The sequence below is a fragment of the Microtus oregoni genome, unplaced genomic scaffold (genome assembly GCF_018167655.1).
Source record: "Microtus oregoni isolate MIOR12 unplaced genomic scaffold, Mior012 000035F_ref0000213, whole genome shotgun sequence".
Classification (NCBI taxonomy): domain Eukaryota; kingdom Metazoa; phylum Chordata; class Mammalia; order Rodentia; family Cricetidae; genus Microtus; species Microtus oregoni.
The window spans coordinates 23,178,075-23,201,444 of NW_024543094.1; the positions used below are offsets into that span (position 1 = coordinate 23,178,075).

Below are 23,370 nucleotides of genomic sequence, written 5' to 3' on the forward strand. Positions count from 1 at the left end.
TACAGCATCAACAATCTGTATCTTATATGGTGGTGGGGGTTGATGTCCAAAAGAAATAAGGAAAAACATCAAGAGGAAAAAACCCAGTAGCTGGTATGGCCATTGTCAGGGGGGATGCTAGGCAGCATGTGCATTTAAGAAGTACTGCAGTTTCAGCTCTGGTCATCTACTGCTCAGCATGGTAGCAACAGTCAACACGCCACGATGTAATTGACATCTGGTGAGAAAAAAGTTCTTAAACATTCTCACCACATACAGAATAAAAAGGAAAAATAAACATTTGAAATCATTAGAAAAGGGAAATTGAATAAAATATAGTAAGCAAAGTTGTCAGAACAAAACAAGTGAAGTCTACAATCACAGCTTGATACCTCTGTGTAGTTCTCACATCAGCAGAGCGAACGTCTTAAGTCACTAGGGAAATACAATATTTGAACAAAGCTATTGTCCAAATTGACTAAGTTAACAGTGAACATATATAGATGGCCATATCCAATTATTGCAAAACACATGTTTTTCCTCTCCATATGGGAGATATCAAAATAAAAGCATTAGTCCATGAGGCATATTCTGAACACCTGGTACATTGCTTCATTATTGAGTGACCACACTGGAGATTATGGTCACTGAGAAACCAAAATAAAAATGGGAGAATATCTCAAACTGAATACTATAAAAATACACATTAAAACCTATGGATAAAGATAAAATAGTAAATTGATTCACTTCACTGCATACATTAACATGTACTTTTGTTGCATGTGCATATGTGATGTACATATGCATATGTGTACACAGAGGTCAGGGGTTGGCTTCCAGTGTTTTTTTCAATCACACACCACCTTGCATATCAAGGCAAGCCTTTGCAGTTGAACGAGAGTCTGCTGATTTAGTTCATCTAGCTAACCAACTCTCTGAGGATCTACTTTCTCACCTTCTGAGCACTGGGCTCAGGCAGGCTGTCACTCTCGCCTGACTTTTATGTAGGTCCTTACAATTTCATAGCAAGCACTTTGCCTACCAAGCCTCTCCTCAGGCCCTAAAAACGGTATTTTTAAAGTCCAGGAACCATTTTTTGAATCTTCTAGGTCAAGATCTCAGGAAAATTATAAAAGCAAAAGTAAGTTAAGGTTTCCAAATATAAGAGAGAGAGAGAGAGAGAGAGAGAGAGAGAGAGAGAGAGAGAACAAACAAAAACCTAAGAACAATGAAAAAGAACTGTCAATTATCAAGTGGTCATTAAAATAAGGACTATTATAGGAAGGAGCAGACAATGTCCCCAGGACATTCTTGTAGCAAATTTACTAGTAGAAATTATAAAAATGGGTTTTTTGATTGATGGTGGGAGCCTAGTGATGAAGACACCATATCCTTTGGCCATAGAACATGGAGAAATCACTTGACCAGGAAGTTTCCTCCCTGATGGTTAGCTTTTGTACTTATAGAAGGTTCTATGCAGGCTGCTGCAGAAAAAAAAAAAAATCATCTGTGAACCCTGAAAACTACAATCATGGCCTGTACAAGGTATGCCCATAAGTGGCATAGTGGTATGAACTAGTTACTTGGGAACCAATCACATTCTAAATGGATTTAAGGTCTTCCACATGAAAAGAAACACATCCTGTAAGTCTAGCCAAAAAACCAACTCTTGATGTCCACGCCCCCTGCCACAAGCAGCCCCAGTGAGGGCTTCACCTATAGGAATGTATATGGGAAACATAAATCGACTTGGCGAATTATTAAAAAAGAGAAAAAAATTTGCTTGAAATTGAGCAAGGTAAGGGTATCTGAGGAGGTAGGGAGAAGAGAGAAAGTATATACAATAAAAATAAACTGTATTAACTTTTGGAACAATTAATACATATATTATAACAACCCAAAAACTCTGTCCAGTAATTTAATAAGGACCTCATTACTCCTCGTGCATCTTAAACTTAGCAAAGCACACTAATTTTTCTGTTCGTAAATTCAAAATCAAATTCATTTTAAAATTATTTGATCTTAAAATCACTATTAAAAATGTTGCATTATTTCTAGGTCTCCAGAATGTCATAACGTTATAAAACTATGTTGTGCTCGCTCCTCTGTTTGCACTCACCGGGCTGCTTTGCCTCCCACCTCGCTGTAAAGCCTCTCCCCTGTCTTATGGCTTCAGAGTAGAGGCGGAAGTAGAGAGCATTGCCACTGCTGTGGACCCCCTGTGGGGGGCTGGAGCCACAGTATCTCCCAAGTGGGAAAGCTGCTGAGGAATCGCCATCGTGGATCTGCAGAAACTCCCGGGGACAGTTACTTGCTGCTTCCAAGTCAAAAGACGTGAAGGTGACATGCAGAACCTGGAAGAACATGAAAGCATTCCTGTGTTAATGCGCGATTGTTTCTTCCAGTAGCTAGCAAGCATTCACAGGAAGGGGCACAGCCAGGCATCTCTAGTTACTCATCAGTGTGTGCAGCAAGTCTACATACAAAAATCATTCAATCAAATGTTAATTCATATAGAAATATGAAAAAGGCTCTTGGGAGATGGAAATGCTATTTACCTCAATTGATTCATTATGTGTTGTATACATGTATCGAATAATCAAGATCATATTGGGCTCCATAATCTATGCACTAACACTATGTATCAATTTTAAAAACTCTCAATGAAATAAATATACCAAGATTTTTATCACACTGACTAACCTATCAAGTGTATGGTCAAAAATGCTTCTGAATCAAAAAATGAAATGGTCATGTGAAAAAATATACCCTCAATTAAGTCCAAATGGCTAAGATTTAGACTCATAAGGCTCTATCCTGAACACTGCAGTGCCTGTAGTATGTATTCGCCCAATCTCATATCGATTCCACAAGGGTCTTAGGTGTCCAGTTTAGTCTAAGACTTGACTGTGGGATAATGGGCCTGGGGAAGGACTTCAGGGGCTGGACACCATCACAGTGCAAAGAGTACCCCAAGCAGAAAACAGGAAAAAAGTAATGAAGTGGAAAGGAGCGAGCACGTGCACATTTTAAATGTCATAAAACACAAAGGGTTTTAAAGTAATAACCTTATTTAAAAACAAATGTCTAAAAGAAGGCTGTTAGATTTCATTTTCACCAGAATCAAAGCTCACAACCGTATTTAGCTAGGATAAATCATTTCAAGATGTTTTAAAAACTCTATGTTAGAATATTTTAACATGTTTCCTATCATTACGTTATTTTCTTACTTAAAGCAATTTAAATGGAAATCAAATAAATGTTATTTGCTTTTTATGCTTTCTATTATATTACATATGGTAAAAAGAATATATGAAATTATGTCATGAAAAACAAGATAAATTTTCTTAAAATGGTAATGTATATAAATTTTTTCACATAAAATATTTTCCTTGGAAAAATATATTTTCAATGTCAGGAAAAGGAATTCATTAGAACTAAATGGAAGGAAGGAAACTCACACAGCATACCCAGTGGGAAACTTTCTGGAATTTATTCTATTGTGTAATGGCCAAGCTACAACTGGCTGTCCTTCCTTAAGGGAAAATAATATTTTCTGACCCTCACACAATGTCCTCTGCAGCATTAGTTTGCTGGGAAAAGTTAGTGAGATTTCAAAGGAGAATCTTACCTAGTAAGGCATACCACTTTAAGTCTAAGGATTGCTTAGGGAAAAAATATGTTGGAAATCTGACTGTTGAGGAATGACAAAAATGAAAATCATGGGCTCAGATCTCAGTTTTAAGTGTTCATGTAGTGGTTCAGCGTCATGAACTTTGGAATCAGATGACCTGAAGCTGTTTCTTAAAAAAAAAAAAAAAAAAAAACCCATATGCTATTTTTTTTTAAAACACACACACACACTTGGACAAATGTTTCAAACACTCTAGACTCTCTTTAAGCATACACAAAATGGGGTTAATAGTTCCTGGCTTTAGAATTTAAAGTAGACTGATGTATACTGAGCATATGGCACTGGGCGTAGAGTGGACACATTATAACGAAGCCATCTTAAAACCAGTGGCCACGATTTCGTAACAATCCATGGAGGTCAATGGTCATCTTCAGGTACTAGTTTTGCAGAAACAGCCTGGTTTTACAGATTAACGATTGACCAATTATTTACAGATTAGCTACATGACCAATTTTGGGAATCCTTTGTTACCAGAAGTAAACAAACAAACAAAAACCAATGGACTCTAGAACCAAACTTGACTTGAAATTAAGTTATTCCTCTTATAAATTAGGTAGTATTAAAAATAAAAACTACAAAGCTTCTCTTATTTTCTATTATTTCAACTGTAAAATAAAGATATTGTTATTTAGAAGAATTTGTATGACATTAGAGAAAGATAAACAAAGTGTCTAGGCCAAAGCCCAATTACCAAATATTCAATGTGTGAGAGTTGAATTATCATCATCTATACCTTATATATGTGTATACACATGCATATATATGTCACACATATGAAATTTTTAAATGTATTAATGAAATCTGCCTATGGACAATGATTACTGTGTTTACCTTCTCCTCATCAGTCTTGACAACCCAGAAACAGTTAACATCATGAACGTAGGTATCATTGGGGCTTTGGTAGGCAAAGAATCCTTGTGTCCCTGAGAGGATCCCTCCACAAGCTGAAAAATAAAGATGAATTGTGTTTTCCATAGATACCCAAAAGAAAGAGGCCAGGCAACCCCTACTCTGAAATTTCCTCTTCTCTGGTCCCTTTTGGTTGACAACAAGCCACACCCTGCGTTGCATGCACAGCCCATTTCATACCCATCACCCTTTCCACAAACTTCACTGGGCTCCTTTATTTTCTTTTGACTTCCATTCTCCTAACCTTGATGAACTAGAATTTTCCCCTGTAATTCAATCACTGCGTTAGTCTTGCCATCTCACGCTCCCTTCCTGCTTCTAGGCCACAGGCTTAGCTCCCTGATTGCATGGTGACCAGATTAAGATTAAGGTGGAGACTATGTTTTATGCTTTGACATTTTATCATTGTCCTAAGACTTTCTTGAATGCACTCACTCCAAAGCAGGAGTAAGAGGAGAGCTGGTGGGGGTGGGGTCATTAGAGGAACCTGGGAGGCGGGGTCTGAGGGTGGTGCCTTGGAGTGGAAAATAAAGGGGGGGGGGGGCTTGTAGAGGTCCTAAGGAGGAATGTCCCAAATAAAAGAACAACGTTTTGATACTCATATGGCCTATGGAGTTGAGCAGCAAAAGAAAACTGCCTGACTTGAACGAGTGTTTCTAGGGAACCAGAGAAAAACGTGGTGATGTAGACAGGATGGAGGTTGCTCATGGAAGATAAATGAAAAACAACCTAAATCTTGATTAACTGGACCAACAAGAACCAATGCTTCATCGAATAGAAGAATGAGGAATAAGGAAAAGAATATTCTGTGAACATTAGATGCCCGCCATGCAGGAAGTGGCCCTCTGGGAAAACCGAAAGGCAAGTTCCCACGTAGCTAGCACATTCCGAAAGAATATAATGCATATGGAAACTACTGACAATCTTTTTGAAGAAAAAAATGTTTCTTGTTTAAAATGAGATTCATAAATATCCACCTTGTGAATTTTATGCTTTTTCTGCAAGGAGAAAGCTACGTTTAGCATCTAAGCTGGTAAGAAATCAGGTTACATTGACAAATTGCAAAAAGCCTATTGGAGGATGATGTCCCTAACTAAGCGAGGGGTATCTGCAGGAGATGGGGGGTCTTCCATACCTCTCTGGGGCATCTGGCAATAATACCCAGTCCAGGAGCTCGTGCAGGCACAAGTGAAGCCGTTGATACCATCGATACAAGTGCCCCCGTTCAAACAGGGGTTGCTCACACACTCATTAATGTTTTCTGTGCAGTTGGTTCCAGACCAACCTGGGTCACACTTACAGGAATAATCAAATACGCCTTCCTAAGGACAAAATAAAAGCATCGTACTATGAAGCAAATGGATAGACTATATACAGAACCAACCCAAATCATAGAAACAAGTAACAATATAAGGTACATAGTTAGCAGGAATTAAACTATAGTATATATTTTCCAGTAGGCAAATTCATTAATTACTAAGCATAATTCGTCATATTTATTCCCATAAAACTACAGGGTTGACTTACTATTTGGAAAATCATTGATTAGAAAAATTAAGTCACGACTGAAGATAAAGTTCAAAGTTTCAGAGGGCTTAATGCTTTTATAGAGGACCAGGGTTCAATTCCCAGTACCGTATCAGACAGCTCCAACTGCCCCTAATTCTAGTTCTAGGGAATATGATGCCTTCTTGCCTCTGCTGACACAGGAGGCACACAAATCCATGCAAGGACATGCATATACACATAAAAATAAATCAATCAATCTTTTTTTTTTAATGAAAATCAACTTATTGGTTTATTTGTTTTCCTGGGAACCAAAGTAACTACCTATCTGTAATCTGAGAGTGAAAGACCTTAACATAAAATGTGAACTATTGCCTTTAGGCGTGTGAACCATAGCAAATCAGACAATGATTATTTGCAAGTTTTAAATCTCCCCACGAGGAGCAAGACTCACGATGCACTGTCCGTTTACACACGGGTGACTTGAGCAAATATTACTGAGGCGCACACATCCATTTGGCCCAAAACCATTTCCTGTATATCCGTGAGGACAGGTGCAGAGAGGCAAAAACCCTGTTCAGGAAAAAAAAAAAAAAAAAAGGAAGTGTAAGTGCAGGGATCCTTGGTTCAGAGGCAGTCATGAGACTCAACTCTGGTGTCTAGACAAGAACCTATCAACCGCAAGGGCACCTATTCCTATGGGCAGGCAAGAGAAAACCAAAGGAGAAGAAATTAAAATCTTTGTTTTTCCCATTTTATTTTACATATATATATATATATGTGTGTGTGTGTGTGTGTGTGTGTGTATATATATATATATATTTGCAACCATGTCATCATATCATATGATGGATAATCTAAGGCCACATACAAGCAGGAAGGCAGGAAGGGAATGTGAAAAGGAGGATGGGACTTTTTATCAGGAAGGGGTCCTTAGTAGAAAATAAGAGTTTGCTGGCAACACTGTCTGTTGCAAGCAATAGATATATCTGTATGTGGTTACACATCATATAAAGAGATTGCTCAGTCGTCTAGATAAGCCTATAAACACATCCTGCTATAAATGTTTATATTACAGATAAAACGAGAGCATTTGCAGATTGTCCTGTTCAAGGACACACAGTGATGTAGGAGTCAAGAGAGACTATGGGTGTGGCACCAGATATAGCCCAAAATTAGCATTAAACGGGCAGTTCTCATATTCCAGGCATGTGCACATGCAGATTGCACCTACATACTACTTCACTGAAAAATGAATTTGAGGCATTCAAAGGAATTTCACAGCGAAACTACAAATTAAAATAATATGGTAACACAATCAACAAAATGCAAACACCCATGTTTCTTCAGGAGTTTTTCTAAGCTCTTTGCTTCCATGTTACAAGATTCAAGCAATGGCAATCTAAGCGGTCAGAGAAAGAAGTTGATCAAAAAAAAAAAAAACCACCAACAAAAGAGATTGAATCTTTCAGTACCACTAATAATTATGATGCGAGTGAGATAAAAGCTAAAGATAATATTAAAACATCTAAAATTTTCAATTTTATTCTGTAATGCTTAGAACAAATACCCCCTTTGATATTTAAAAAAATTCTACCAGATGTAATGTCCAGAGACGTTCTGATTTCTTAATGGCTTAAGGTCACATGTCACTGCAGAAATATTATTTCTATCACTATAAAATAGCTGGAATAATGCATGAAAATTAATATGATGATTAATTTAAACACATTCCTCCACCAGCAAACACTAATGAAAATGGATAGACAATCTTGCTGAAAAATTCAAATGGAATAAATTCTGTAACATGACCAATTATTTATAACAAAGATAGTGATGATTTTGTGCCCGCAGGTAACATTACTTGAAGATTAGAATTTAAAAAATAAGAAACAAAGGATTGCATAAGGATGTGTTCTTTTACTTATTTATTTCTTTAAAGGTGTTTTCTGAGGGAATTGGTGTAGGCAAAGTTGGACACTGCTCACTTTGCCTGGACATCTGCTGTCATTCCTCAGGCAAGGGCACAGGCTTCAGTGAAGATCAGCGAAGAACATGAAATGCTACATCACATCATCTAAGATATGACCAGCTCCTGTCCTTAAAAATTAACTATTTTCATAAGTGCATGTTTCATTTTGGTCTCTCAATAACTCTACACAATGAATACTATTACTGCTCTTACTTTACAAAGGGAGAACTGGAGGGTAGAGACCTTAGGTGCCTTGACAAGGAAGAGTATGAAGGGACCAAGGGAGAAATCAAATGGTTTTCTCAGAGAAATTTGCTTCTTGACCACATTACTACTATGTTAATCATTTAGTAATCATATGGTCACTCCTATGTGTACAATGTATATGACCATGTAAAGATAGATCTGTGTATATGCACACACACATGCACACATATATGTTTTCTTATCTATATAGGAACATTAAGATGCATTAGTAAAAAATAAAAATGATAATTTGAAAATCAAAGAATGTGATATTATTTAATAGATGAAGTCAAGTCTATCCATTTGGACAAAAAACATCTGGGTTTCCATTTGATACATAAGTGAACAGAAAGAAAACATAAGAACAAAGTAGATGATTTGCAAAGATTTCAATAGGAAAGACTTTTTTCAGCATGATGCTAACACAAGAAAAAAAAGAAAGCTGATTAATTCTTTGACTAGGAAATTCTTGAACCTCTACAGAGAAAACACTAGAACAAAGCCAAGAGAACAACATGCTATGAACAAAGTGCTGTAAAATAAAACACAGACGGGAAGACAATTTCCTTGGAACAAATGAAAACTGCAAATCAATAAGAAAGCAAATGAGCATGTAAAAAATAGAAAAGGTGATCAATAAAAATGTGAATATTATTATTCATTAGTCACACAAAAGTACAGTTTAAAGGAAATAAGCAACAAGTCAGGGAGTGGCGGTGCGCACCTTTAATCCCGGTATTCAAGAGGCAGCGGCAAGAAGAATTCTGTGAGTTTGAGTCCAGCCTAATCTACAGAATGAGTTCTAGGACAACCAGAGCTGCACACAAATAAATCCTGTCTTTAAAGACAAAAACAAATCCAAAGAAACATACAAAAAGAGAGAGCAATTAACTGTTGGCTATAAAATGTATCAAGATGGGGGCAGAAGGTCCTTTAATCACAATACTTGGGAGGCAGAGGCAGGAGGATCTCTGTGAGTTCAAGACCAGCCTGGTCAACAAAGTAAGTTCCAGGACAGCCAAGACTACACACACACACACACACACACACACACAGAGAGAGAGAGAGAGAGAGAGAGAGAGAGAGAGAGAGAGAGAGAGAAGAAAAAGAAAAAATCTGTCTCGAAAAAACAAATGTATCATGACAAAACACAATAGTTTTTTTATTGTTAGAGTGTTAGAGTTGGGGTACATTTCACAGACTGTTGGCTGGGACATACAATGATACAATTCTCAGAGAAGTGTGTGACTGCATAGAGGAGCTGGCCCTCATTTACGCAGTATCACAGCAACTATATAGCAAGATCGCCTTCCCCTTTTCTAGAAGTAAACTCCTTGTTTCAGCTGCATCCATGATGCTGGAAATAAATGCTATATGGTCTCTGCTGCCAGGGGTAGCCAGATGGCACAATTCCAGCCAATGGCACAGAATAAGAGTCATAAAAGAAGGTGGCATGTCCTTCCCTTTCTCCATCTGTTTACTGACATCATTAAGTGATTATTTGGATTAATTATCATGTGAAACAATTTCCAACCAAAGTAGACCACTCAAGGGTACCAGATCGCTGCATTTCAACAGGTGTATAGTTTTGTGACTTTTGTTGGAAGGTCAAACTAAGAGTTTTGATAGCTGTAAATAATAGTTCTGCCTTACCAGCACTTGGGAGGCTGAGGCAGGAAGACTCTATGATTTCAAGGTCAACTGAGTTACAGGGTGAGACTTTTCTCTCCCCCAAAGGAATTTCAAGGAGAAAATATTTACTTTTAGAATATGGAATTGTTGAGAGGGTTTGACTGAAATATCCAAGGACAAAGAGATTGAGTCATTACCTATACCAAGAGCGGACGAGCAGCTCGCCTCTGGGTGGCAGCCTCCGTTGTTGATCAAGCAGATGTCCAAGGGTGTACACTCTCTCCCATCACCGCTGAAACCTGACCAAAGCAAACAGAGAGTGAGAAACAATGTCAAGAAATCCTTGGAGTCTAGTTTTATTTAACTAGAGGATAGCCAGAATGACCTCTTCCAGAAGAAAAAGGACACTAACATGTATGAGCCTTACCTGTGAGCAGGTCACAAGTGCATGTATTAAATAGATACATATATGTGGTAACAATGGAGAAATGGCTCTAAAGATTTTCAAAGAAACATTTCCCAGTCCTGTGTTTTCTCATTGATTGCTGTTGCTGCCAACATTATTACCTATTCCGTTTTTACTTTGCTGTATTATTGCATGCTGAACCTACACTTTAAGTTAAACATTATGGACCATTTCCATACTTAGGAATCATTTTAAAGTGAGCACAGATACAGATTCTATTTAAAGTGTATTGACTGTGGTGGCATCAGGAAGCCTGGGGAAGTACCTGGTGGGCAGTTCCCACAGCTGAAAGATCCTGGTGTGTTGTGACAGGGGACAAGTGGGGCCACAGAGCAGCCCCCGTTGTTTATCTCACATTCATTGATGTCATGGCACTCGTAGCCATTTCCTTGCCAGCCTAGAAAAGATTTGCAAGATTAGCACTGTCAACAACTCAATGAGAAAGAAATACAGATAGTTAAGACATCCACAAAATAGTTCTGGGTTAGCAACATGGCTCAGCAGCTAAAGACACTTAACAAAAAGCCTATTTTCTGAGTTCAATCCCTGGGACCCACAGGATAGAAGGAGAGAAATAACTCCAGTTTGTCTTCTGACCTCTTAAGGCATATTATGGTATGCATCCCCCAACATGAGTTATTTATTTATTTGTTTTTATTTATTTATTTAAGAATAATAAAGAAAATTTTGTTCTTCACAAAACTATCAATTACAATGAGAGATTCCTAACAGGTTGTCCAAAAATTGTTCTAAATGTACATAATCTAATTCTGGAAAGGTGTTGGATGAATGGGGCTTGCTTGTAGACTGTTGATTGGATATTAATAAAACCATGAATTGCTTAAAACGGTGCCTGTGTTTCTACAAAGAAAAGGGAGGATGAGATTAAAGGTGAAGAGAGAGTCATCTTTAGATATTCATGTAGTAGTTAATCACGATAACATTAGTATAACTATCATGATTCATTGACATAATGGTGTGAGAGGTCCTTCTGCATATGTGTTGCTTTTATTGGTTAATGAATAAAGAAGCTGCTTTGGTCTGGGTTAGGCACAGGGTTGGGGAACTAAACTGAATGCTGGGAAAAGGAAGGTGGAGTCAAGAGAAACCATGTAGCCCCACTGGAGATAGATGCCAGATGCAGGATGGAACTTTACCCAGAGAGCCACAGCTACGTGGTGATGCACAGATTAATAAGATGGGCTAGTTTAGGATGTAAGAGCTAGCCAATAAGAAGTTAGAGCTAATAGACCAAGCAGTGATTTAAATAATATAGTTTCTGTGTGATTATTTCATGGTCTAGGCAGCTGGGAATGAACAAGAGGTCTTTCCCAATATCATAATAATAATCATGTTTAAGTTTCATCAAATCCTTAGCATGCTTTTAATGTTGGCTCTAAGTGGGGTCCACTTCATACACTGACTTAAGGAAATTATCTTGTCTGAGCATGGTTAGGTGAATACCCAAAAAAGAGCTGATGGAATTACACTCTACTCCTAATGAGGATCTTCAAGGCATGCTACCTTGCTTTCCTTTTATACAGGTATTCTTGTTGTTCCCTGCATTTATAAGCAACAGATAGAACCTCTAAGACTTAGAGGAAATGGAGTGATTAAAAAACAAAAACTTAGCTTTCAGTTTCTTCCTTATAAGTTTTTTTCTCGTTGTTTTCTTCATATGAGAAAAAGAATTGCATGCATAGTGCCCATTCTTTGAACCATCTGTTTTCTGATTTCTACTGTTTAAAGGTTGTCATCATCAATTACCTTGAGGAATTCAGGTATTTGCAAGTTTTGCACCCTGAGAGCCATGAAGGGAGTCAGACCTCCTCAGCTCCGCTAGTTCTAAACCAACACCATGCAGGCACTCACTAAACTGCAAATCCCTAAACGACAGCACTATGTGTGCCCACGCCTTGGTGCGACAGAGTGAGGAGATGTTCTGCAGGTGAACTCAGATCTAGGGCCAGGCAGACCTGGATTTGGATCTGGCCCACTATAAGCTTTGTGTGCTTGAAGAAGTTATTTAATCCTTCCTAGTCTCCACTCCTCCTATTTAAAATAGAAATCACATCTTACCATAACTTGGTATTTGTTGCAGCTGTAGAATTGGAAAACTTGGATGGTACCTTAGTGGTATTTGCATAGAAGAGTAACTTCTGTTGTGGTCTTCCAGCTGTGCTCTATCTACTCTTTAAGTGCACCCAGGAGTAGAAAGTGACCCTAAAAGCTCCCTGAAATCTGGTCACCAGCTAACACATATCCCAGCTCAGTGCTTTTCCCATGGCACATGCCCTACAAATCTGTCCTGAGTGATCTCATGCCGTTGTTGTTAAGAGAGGAAGCTTGCGATTCAAACTTGGGCCAGCTTTGAGTACAGAGTTCAGATTCTTCAGCAACTCAACACAACAGCTTCCCTTAAAGATTCAGTGTTCAAGACTGAGAAAGCTGAGCACCTCTATTTATAGCAAGGATATAGGATCTTCAAGGACACACAAAAGCAAGAACTACTGGTTTGTAGAAGAGATGCAAAATAGACAAGGAATTTGCCCAAATTTACAAATAGTTGGCATAGAAATAAGACTATAGTGCATGGTTTTTAAGCATTAGTCTAGTCAGCAGACAGCAATAGCAATGCAAGATCAGACCCTATAAATTCTATGTCCGGTTGTGCCCCAAAGTAGGATGTTAGCACTCTGACACCCAAGTTTAAATTGTACGCTTCCTGTCTTAACAACAACGGCATGAGATCCCCACTATCACTCAGGACAGATTTGGAGGGCATGCGCCTTATCTCCCAGCCCCACCAGGGACTTGCTCTCCCGTGAGATGGTCTTGAGTAGAGCAGGTAGCTAGGTTTAGACCCTTCCCCAGAATAATACTAATGTCCATCATTAGTAGAGGGAAATTGATTCTGGTCTCCTGTCTGTGTGGTATTCAGGGCCTACCACGAATTCCCAAGAATGTACCTGTTGGGCAGGCCCCACAGTAGAAAGAGCCTTGCGTGTTGAAACACTGCACTTGATCTGCACAAGGTGAGGGATGGAGGCTGCATTCATCTTTGTCTTCTGTGCAGGCGATGCCATTTGGCGTTGTGGTCCACCCAGCATCACAGAGGCAGTGAAAATTTGGCTGTCAGGAAAACAATAAAGTAAGGAAACAGCCAGGAAGAGGAGAGAATTTCACCAAACTCCAAACTGTTTTATTTTCTAACATTCATTTGCACCAGAGCATTTGAGGGGAGTCTTTTTCTTCCTGTATGATTTAAGCATTTAGACCAGACCATGGTGAAGGGAATGTCTTCATTTTAGAATAAGAGGATCCTATAATTTATTTCAAAGATGCCCAGGAAAGAGCAACAATAATCAAGAGCTGTAATTAAAGTCACTGAACTCAGTCAGCTATGTTTTTAAGGGATAAACACCCAAGTAGGCACAGACTTGGGACAATCACTTCCTTTTTTGAAAATTTCTCCCCTCCCCCTTCATTCCTTCCCCTACTCCCCTACTGCTAGAGGGAACTGTTTTCTATCACACAAGAATTTTTTTTAATGAATTAAGAATAAATAACTAAAATTCTTATGAAAAGCAAAACTGGCCTGGCTACCCTGAGAATTAGGCATGTAGGACCCAGAGCACAGAGGGACACCAGAGATGTGGACCCAGTGGACCCATAAAGTCTGCCCCACTCATCTGCCTCACTCATGACTGGAGCCAGTTCAGCCCAAACATCAGCTGCTGTTGACAACACGGCCTGTAACATTACACATCTTGTCTTGTTGCCGTCAGACTCACAGGTCAGGAGGTCATGCCTCCCAGAGAGATCCACCAAGGAATAATAAGAAGGTTCATATTTTACACGACAGACTTATTTTCTATTTTCTGAGTCCAGTTTTCTGTATGTCATCTCCCTCCTGGTCTGTGTGTGTCCTGCTAAAGGATGGCAGTGACTTCACCTCTTGGGTCACTCCCGGCACCATGCTGGTGCAGAGTCAGCCACAGTTGTGAAGAGGGTAGCTGTGGCTTCTGCAAGGAGCCCCGGGGGGAGGGAGGGGTGGAGAACACACCTGTCCATGTTGCACTCGCTCTAAATCCTCACAGATGCCATGCTTACAGAGCTGCTTCGAGCCCTGTTCACAGTCGTTGTATTTGGATGCACACTGGGGTCCATACGTATCAGGCGTGCAGTCACATCTGTGGATCATACAAGAGCACAGTGTCAGGGTTTGTGCCTTTAATTCCAGAAGCTGTCTATTAGCATCAGTGAGGAATGTCCCCACTGCAACCCAATAACGTTAATAAAAAGCCAGCCCTGCTGCTGTGTCAGCTGCAGCCTTTGGATGAAATGCCCCAGCTCTTCTCCAAGCAGAGCGTGGAGGCGACACGCTATCTTTGCAGATCGCCTCTTAGAGAAACACAACCCAATGTCTCGTGGAACCACAGCCATAAATTCTCTTGATCTCAAGTCATCAAACAGTACTTTCAAAGGGCAGATGTCTGTAAAACATGGGTGACAGAGTTCATTCAAGAAGAGAAAAGAAAAGATCAGCAAGTTCACTCAGCATCCATCCTTTGGCACCTGCCAGCAAGTGTAGACCATTATCTATGGTCAGTGCCTTCATATCACAGAGGAAAAGATGCATTATGTCAGGAAGATAAGTAGTTGATAGTGGGATAGTTCCTTCATAGTCATATTTTAATGCATGACAAAACATAATTATCATATGATAGCTAAATACCAGGAGACGTTCTACCACTAGAGAATGCCAGGTGAGCAAAAGTAAAAGAGGGAAAGTTGGCTTAAGTTACTGTTCGACTCTTTACGTTTGGCTTAGCTGTATATGTGCAATGTGGTAGGAGCAGGAGTGAGGAGGTGTGGCAGGGGATGAAGGACTCACACAGGCTTAATCTGGTCACATCCTAGAGAGTGAAAAAATGAAGCCCAGAGGTCACTGTTAGTTTCCAGCAGAAAATCATCACGAAGGGAATTGAACATCAGGGCTGATGCCAGAGGCAAGGGTGAGGGGGTGTCTGCACGGCACGTCTGTCTCTCATGCCTGCAACCTTGAGCTAGTTTCTGAAGGTTCTGGAAAAGAATGCTGGCTACAAAGTGGAAAGGTTATTTTAGCAATATGCATTAAGGTACTGGGGGCTCAGCCAGTCACAGAAGCCAAAGTGTGGGGTAGTAGTTCAAGAAGTGAGTTTAAAAACAGTCCGGAGACAAGCAGAGATACAGGACAAGGCATGCCATGGCTGGACCCAGAAACAATTGCTGGTGTGGCCCCTTTGAGTCATTTCCAAGTAAAAAGTGACCAATGAGTATTGCCAGACATGGAGAGTACGAATATGAGGAGCTACATCCATGCCCTAACATGTAGAGTTGCCAGATCTACCTAATGAAAAATACCAGGCTACATAGTTAAGATTCCATTCTAAGTAAATGGATATTTTGTAAAATATGTAAATATGATCCATGCAATTTATAGCACCACTATATATAAAAGTTATTTAAACAACAGATTCTATCTACGAGCATGCCAGGATTATTTTTATCATTAAGATCAGGTCATAGATTAATAATAATTTGTGATTAAACTTACACTCGGATGTTAGCTCCCTACCCTACAACTTACTCATCCCTTTCTAGACTTCCCCTTCTGCCTTGTTCCCTTTCTTCTGTGGATCTCGCTGTAGCATAGAGTATTCTTCCAGTGGATTTAATTACACTCTGGGATTACAATATCTTCAAACATTTCTTATACCTATTTAAGCATTTGATTGATTGCTAAACATTTTTCTGTCTTATCCATGCATTTTACATGTAAAAAAAAACCAATCTCAGAGCCAGTTATTGCAAGCTTTTATCAATGTATTTGCTGTGTAAGGGATATCTGGAAGTTTGGGAACAGCTAGGACCTAGTGACACAGGTTTAAATCCCGGGCAAACAGTCACCGTTTGCCCCGGACACTGCTAACGATCTCATGATCCTTTCTAATGGCATTCCTCTCTAGGAAGTACTCTGAAGTGTGTCTCTCTTAAAGCTAAGGACTTAGCCACTGGAAAATTATTTAAGATGCCAGAGGAGATTGCCGTCATGCATCTGAGAGCAACCTCCTCTCCTTAGTTCCCACTGCCTTCTGCCTAACTATTGTCACCTGGAAATGAGCAGATATTAATCTCATACTCTTTTAAGCCACATACAAGGTAATCTTCTTTCACTTAAATCTTCTTTCATCTAGCTAATAAGAGGAAGATGCAGAAAATAAAACAGGTAAACTATAGGCTTCCTTGCCATGATCTTCAAAGGCAAGAATTTTGATCTTATTTTAACAGACATGCATTGCCTACTGAAAGAGAGCTGATATCTGAAAGAATCTTAATAAAAACCCAGGTTTGTTTTACTCCAGTGCCATTGTTTTTCCGTGTTACACTTCTGTTCTCATGAGTAAAGTAAGTGAGTGTGAAGGTTTTGCAGTTGTGTGTCTTTTTAATATAACAGCATTTGTATGCAAAGTATGTTTTCGAAGTGACTCAGTATGGGTTTTGAAGGAAAAGAGTAATTCATCATATAAATACTTATCAAGCAATATAAAGGTCATATGTGTATTTTAAAACTACCTTACTAATATTCTTGCCTTTGATAGTGTTCTTTTTAAACTTATTTATTGTGTGTGCATGTGTGTATATGATGTGTGGGATTGAATGTGGATATGTGTATTCCATATATGTGGATATGTGTGTTAAGATCAGGGGTCGGTTCTCTACAGCCATAAGATCCAGGCATCCTATTAGCTCATCAATTTTTTGCAGCAATTATATTTAACTGCTGAGCTATTTCTCCAGACTTAGTTATTAGTTATTTCAAAAACCTTTTATTTGAGGAAATACCAATGTGCTTGTCAATTGAGAAGACATCAAATATCCTTCCATAGTCTTACATAACTTGTTTCAGAGTCCATGACTCAATATCAGTATACTAAGTAACTAAAGAGATATCAAGTTTAATACCTAACTACTATCTGATCCTAAGCAGGATTATCTTCGTTATCTAAATTGCGCAATATTTTAAAAATGTATCAATGATATGGAGATAAAATAAGATATACAGAATTCCCTTCATGTGCTTGGGGAGCAAACACAGCTTGTTTTCTTCCTTGAAAGCATTGTAGATCTACACCTTAGGTACATATTCCATCTTGGGATGTCAGTATGTAAGACTCCAAGAGCAGTCTTACATATAAAGCAAGTCAGGAAACAATCAGAGATAACTTTTACAATGAAGATGAAACCATAACTCCAAGAAGAGAAAAACCATCTTCCTGTTGGCTCTCATGGTAGCTGGGGGCAATATTTGAGCCACAGGGATTGGTGGAAACAGGCAAAGTTTTCTCTTACCATTCTAAAAAAAGATTTTTTACCTAAACAAAAGAAAATGGCTATGAAACAAGGATCCCAACTAATCAGGACTTGCATGGTGCCTCATCTTCCCAATGATATTCATCATTATGCATTATTCATCTTGTTAAGAAAGAATTTCATTTTCCCTCAACTAAACTAACTCACTGAGTTTTTCAAATTGAGGTGGCCTTACACTGGAGCCGGCTTCGCCCGCCGCACCCACACATTGTATATCCAGATCAATTCAACAGCAGCTCACATTTTCCTTATCAAATCCACGCAACTGTTTCTTCAAGGGTTTCTAACCTCAATGAAACCACTGATTAATAAGCATTTTAACCTCACATAATTAGCAGAATTCAAGAAATGATTAATTATTCATTGTTTTATTATGTACTGACTCACAAAGCAATAACTAAATTTTATGCTCATTATTTTATATTAACCCTTCAAGATGTTACTCCAGGATAGGGGCAATGGCTTAGCCAGTGAATTGTAAGCATGAAGACCAGGTATCAATATCCAGAATCCATTTTTTTTAAATAAAGGTCCAGGTGCAGTGGCTTGTGCTTATAACCTTGGAGCCAGGGCAGAAGAGGGAGGTAGATCCCAAACTCTTGCTGGCCGGCCAGTCACCAGGTCAGTGAAAGACTCTGTCTCCAAAAACAAGAGCAGGGGCTAGACAGATGGGCAGGCAGTGAAGAGAACTTGCTGATCTTCCGGAATACATGGGTTCGATTCCCACTACCCACAAGGCAGCTCACAACCATCTGTAACTCCAGATCTAGGGAACCAACTCCTCTTTGACCTCTGGGAATGCCAGGGATGCATGTGGTACACAGACATACATTCAGGCAAAGCACCCAGGCACAAAATATAAAATAATAATAAAAATTACAAAAAAAAAACCCAAGGTGAATGGCACCTGAGCCTGAGGCATGATACCTGAGGTTGTTCTCTGTCTTCTACATACATGGATGTTCACACCCATGTATGTACACACACACACACACACACACACACACACACACACTATGAGATACACCTACATTCATGTGTTTAAGATACAAATACTCAATTGGGGTTCTCAAGGCCTTATAAACTATTCTCATACCAAGAAGAGGGCATAGTTTAGTGTTCTGTTCTCTCATGGTCCCTAGCAAAGCTACGCGGGGTGGAGACTAGAAACAATAAACAGTCCAGAATCCCAAGAAGTCTGTGTGCTTTTCTTCCCACAGGGAACAGAACAAGTCTAATACTGCCTTGCGAAGGACCCTACCAACGAGAAACAACTCTCAGCAAATTAACTTTCACTCCCTTTCTCCTTCCCCTGTCACTCAGGCTCCCGCCCCGGCCCTCTTCCTCTCACCTTTCCCTGTGACTGTCTCCTCCTTGGCATGCAGTGAAGAACTGTGAATTGTGGGTGCTGCAGGGTCGTACCCCCTTCCCACCTTCATAGGGGTAGGTATGAAAAATTATGCCCTGAAAGGCCACAGTAACGGCTTGTGTGCACGGCTCCCATTCCACCCACACAACCACCACTCAACTGGCACGGAAAGCACCCACAGTGATGATAAGTGAGGACTGGAATTATATCTAATCTCCAGAACACTACTAGATACTGGGGACCAAGCAATAACATGTGCCAGGAATCAAGTTGGGACAGGTGTCACTGGTCTCTCTGTGATAAACGCCCATCAACAGAAACCAGGAAGTGATGCTTTCAAGGGAATTGGGCGGAGACAGAGCGTGAGTGACAGCAGCAACACCAGCATCATTGCAACTAGGGCCAAAGTCTAAACAGCAAAGTCCTCAAATGAGGTCATTGGCTGTCCCTTCAAGGCTGTGACTTGTTAACGCCTCAGCTCACAGTGCCCTATGGCCTCTCAGATCACACAGCGTTAGACTTCTGGTAGAGGTCATTTTGGATTTTGCACGATAATTGAATTTGTAAACATGTCTAGAAGAAGTTTGCAGGAGTGGAGTTTATTAGCCTAGAGTGAACCAAGATTTTAAAGCTCAGCTTCAAGGAACAAAAGGACCGTGGCTGCTTTTTGAGAAAATGTGTTGAGATGACAGGGGTTAAAACAAAATGACGCCACTCATTTCTGCAGGGCATTGTTATAAGATAATGGAGGCCCAGGAAGAGAGCAAAGATGTGCTCTTTAATCAAGCTAGATTATCCTGCAGTGCAATGAGCAGCTCATGCCATAGCAGAACTGGCTTTTTTAGCCTTACAGAGCCTCAGCATATGGACAGTAGCCAGAATATAGTGAAAACTATTGTCAAATTCTTCTCAAACATGATTTTAAGAAACCATTCACTAGTAAATCCTACAATGACCGGGCCTAAACTTCATGACTTGATTTTGAGAAGGTGCTTCTGGAGCTGCTGGCATGGGCGGCCATTACTACTAAAGTCCAGTGGGAATACAGAGGCTTCTTGGGGTCCAGTTCAGTGTAAGGGACGGTTTCCTGGGAAAGACTGTGAGTAAGAGGATGGCAAGATGCCACTGTGATTGAATCAATGGACAAAAATGAATCTGCGAACAAGACAAGCCACTCGGGGACTGTGGCTGTGACCTCCTGGCTAACTGAGAGTGCAGAGAGTTAACTCTGAATGTTACCTCAACATTTGATGCATTTTGGCCAACATTCTTACAGCGTGTGAAAGAACTACCCTTACCGCAGCTGTCAGCTTGCTAGAACCTGGAATCAGCACAACCCTGAGGGCACTGGAATGGTGGGCTGCCCCCTCCACATAACCTCATCCCATTGCTGCCCTTTAAGCCTCTGCTTCTTGCTCAGGTGTCACCATGCCCTGTTGAGTGCTCTGTGGCAGTCACAGAGGCCTTCTTCTTCCTCAGAGATTCTGCCAAAATGATTTCTTCATGGGGCAAAAGGTTTTCATTCATTTGAGCAAAAAATATCCATGAACCATTCAATAGAAGTCAAGTAATTCCTAAGGGACTCCTAGTTTTTCTGGAACTATAGACATTAATTTCAATGCCTTTTAATTAGTATTCTTGTCTTTCAGAAATACATATGACATTTTCAAAAGAAGTTACCTGAAACTCCCCATCGTGTTCACACAGGTGGCCCCACTCTGGCAGCCAAAGGGTGTTCCCGAGTAAATGGCACACTCGTTAACATCTTTTGAGCAGAAAAGACCCTGCAGAGGTGTAAAGAACTCAGTCAGGTGCCATAGGACTTGGGCTCTTAGAAAGCAATATTTACAGAATGTATTTAATGACTTATATATAGACAGTAACTCCTTGGTAAAGTCAAATACAATATTACTAATTTTAATCTTGGACTAAGATTCCTCTAGAACTCAGGTTGGACCCAGTGGAGTTCCTCACAAGAGCACAGTGGTCCTCACAAGAGCACAGTGGCCACATGAGGAGAATCTTTTCATAGGCAATCCTTGTTTCAAAAGGATGCTATACTTGGGGATAGTTGCTTAGCGATCTTTTTTGTTGATGTCCGCTAGCAGTATTTTCATTACGGCTAAGAGGGGCCTAGTATACTTCCTTACACACACACTCCAAGGTTCAGCCCTGCTCTCCAGTGCTGAACTACTCAAGGCAACGCTGACAGAACTACCATGTCCTACCATTTACTTATCCATTTGAGAGAGCTGCTCAAGAGGGCCAAGGGCTTGTGGTTAAATCATCGACCTCACCACCGTTTGGCACGATTCCCTCTGCCTCCTGAGGCCACAGAATGCTAAAAACGTTGGTGGATAATTAGATCTGTCTGAATGAGTCCAGAGAACCCGCTGCTGACCCACCTGCCAGCAGCTCTTTGATTTTGAAGTCAAAGACAATGTGACTCACCTCCCACTGCGGAGGGCAGATACAAAGGAAGGAGTTGTGCAGGTTGACGCAGGTGCCACCGTTGAGGCAGGGATTGCTACTGCAAACCTTCCTCTCCACGGTCTGAAAAACAACAGGGCAGTCAAAGTCAAAGAGAACGGTCCTTGTCCTTGGCACACAGCGCAGGGCAGGCTGCAGATGGAGCGAGGGCTTCCTCCAGACTTCCTCCAATGACTCGCATTCTCCATCAAGTCAATTCTCTTGAGAAAATAACAACCATGCTCATTTTCCTTAACGCTTTCTGAACTCCAGACATGGGTAGGAGAGGTAATTCCCTGGTCCTTAGAAGCATCACCCATCTGAGAAATAGGTGCTACCAGATAGGAATAAACTTTTCAAGTCTGGATGTTAAGTGGATGTTCCTGTTGCAGTAAGAAAATGTAATGGAAATTTCCATTCTTTTGCCTAGTGGTCTTATCTCGGGTACCTCTAGATAAGCCTTTGAAAACTGATCATCTTTTATTACCACCCTCCTGCTGTTGGCTCAGATGACTGAACTCTTTTCTCTAAGCCCCTTTGTTTGAAATGTGACCAGCTAAGATACACCTTCCACCCTCTGCTCACCTGACCGCCTTTAGATCAGCACAGCAAACAGGCCTACCTTTGTGCACACAAACTAGGGAGCTCACCCTTCGTCAGCTACCAGTTTCAATTCTGAACACTTTGTAAAGACTTGGGGGTGCAGAGGCAACTGCTTCATAGGGGGCAAGTCATGATGCAATCAAGGTATTTTACTGTATTGGCTTTAGCAAAATTCTGTTTAAATCAAGGACAAAGTGTATATTATATATCCCTTCACATGTATAACCAAAGGCTCAGAGGAAATCAACTTGGGTCTGTGGATAAATTCAGAGCTAGAAGAAAGACCATAAACTGGCCCAGTGCTGTTTCCTGCACAGCCCATTCTTTCTCTGCCCTTGTCCTAAACCACAGGACTACGTGTGTGTGTGTGTGTGTGTGTGTGTGTGTGTGTGTGTGTGTGATTATGAACTCTGCTCTCTCCCTTCCTTTGGTTCGTCTTTGTTCCAGAACCACAATGAGCTGTGTCCATTAAGGGATCAAAGGACATTATGAAGAACATTTGCCACAAACTTACAAGTTTTCTGGTGAACAAAAGCAAGGCTGTCTAGGGATTAAAATGCTCGAGATTGTGGGAGTCCAGCAGGAAGGAAAATCAGCTAGCTGTCAGAGGGAGACAATGGGGAGCAGAGCAGCTGTGCAGACCATGGAGCCCTTGTCCCATCCAAAGGCAGGAAGACACTGACACTTGAATCACTAAAATCTCTCCCTGAGTGGTGGGGAGAGGACAGCAGAAGCTCCTTTGGATCACGATCTTTGGTTCTTGACCAGGAGTAAAACTGGAAGCATCATAGCAGCTAGAAAACTCCCATGCTGCTTTGCTCCACAACGCTCACTGTTCCTTGCTCATTCTCACGTGATGTGCACAGCTATTCCCTGAAGAGATAACGGCTGTGGTACAATCCATTGTCAGTGATAAAAAGGGAGCATGAACTTGCTCATCAAACTTTACTCCCAAGGTAAAAGACAATGCTTGAATTGCCGCAGAAATAAACCGTGACTATTTAGAGCAGACACTATTACCAGGACATTGCAGAAATGTCATTTGGAATTGAAAGTATTGATAGATCCTATACATTTGGGGGGCAGAAGGTTGTGGTTTCAACAGAAGC

At 40.3% G+C, this 23,370-nt stretch overlaps 1 protein-coding gene across 2 annotated transcripts in view; it reads right to left on the minus strand.

Moving 5' to 3' along the window:
- The window catches only part of Cubn (cubilin), a 203,737-nt gene that overhangs the window by 177,229 nt on the left and 3,138 nt on the right, over positions 1 to 23,370 (minus strand). The window contains exons 5-14 of one of the 2 annotated variants that reach the window (XM_041630831.1): positions 21,641 to 21,742; positions 20,870 to 20,973; positions 14,471 to 14,597; positions 13,374 to 13,536; positions 10,670 to 10,801; positions 10,142 to 10,237; positions 6,543 to 6,661; positions 5,718 to 5,904; positions 4,505 to 4,617; positions 2,099 to 2,333 (exon numbers count right to left, since the gene is read on the minus strand). In XM_041630831.1, coding sequence (XP_041486765.1) covers positions 2,099 to 2,333; positions 4,505 to 4,617; positions 5,718 to 5,904; positions 6,543 to 6,661; positions 10,142 to 10,237; positions 10,670 to 10,801; positions 13,374 to 13,536; positions 14,471 to 14,597; positions 20,870 to 20,973; positions 21,641 to 21,742 — 1,378 coding nt within the window. Of the gene's footprint in view, positions 1 to 2,098; positions 2,334 to 4,504; positions 4,618 to 5,717; positions 5,905 to 6,542; positions 6,662 to 10,135; positions 10,238 to 10,669; positions 10,802 to 13,373; positions 13,537 to 14,470; positions 14,598 to 20,869; positions 20,974 to 21,640; positions 21,743 to 23,370 lie in introns of both variants that reach the window. The other variant, XM_041630830.1, reaches the window with a different exon arrangement.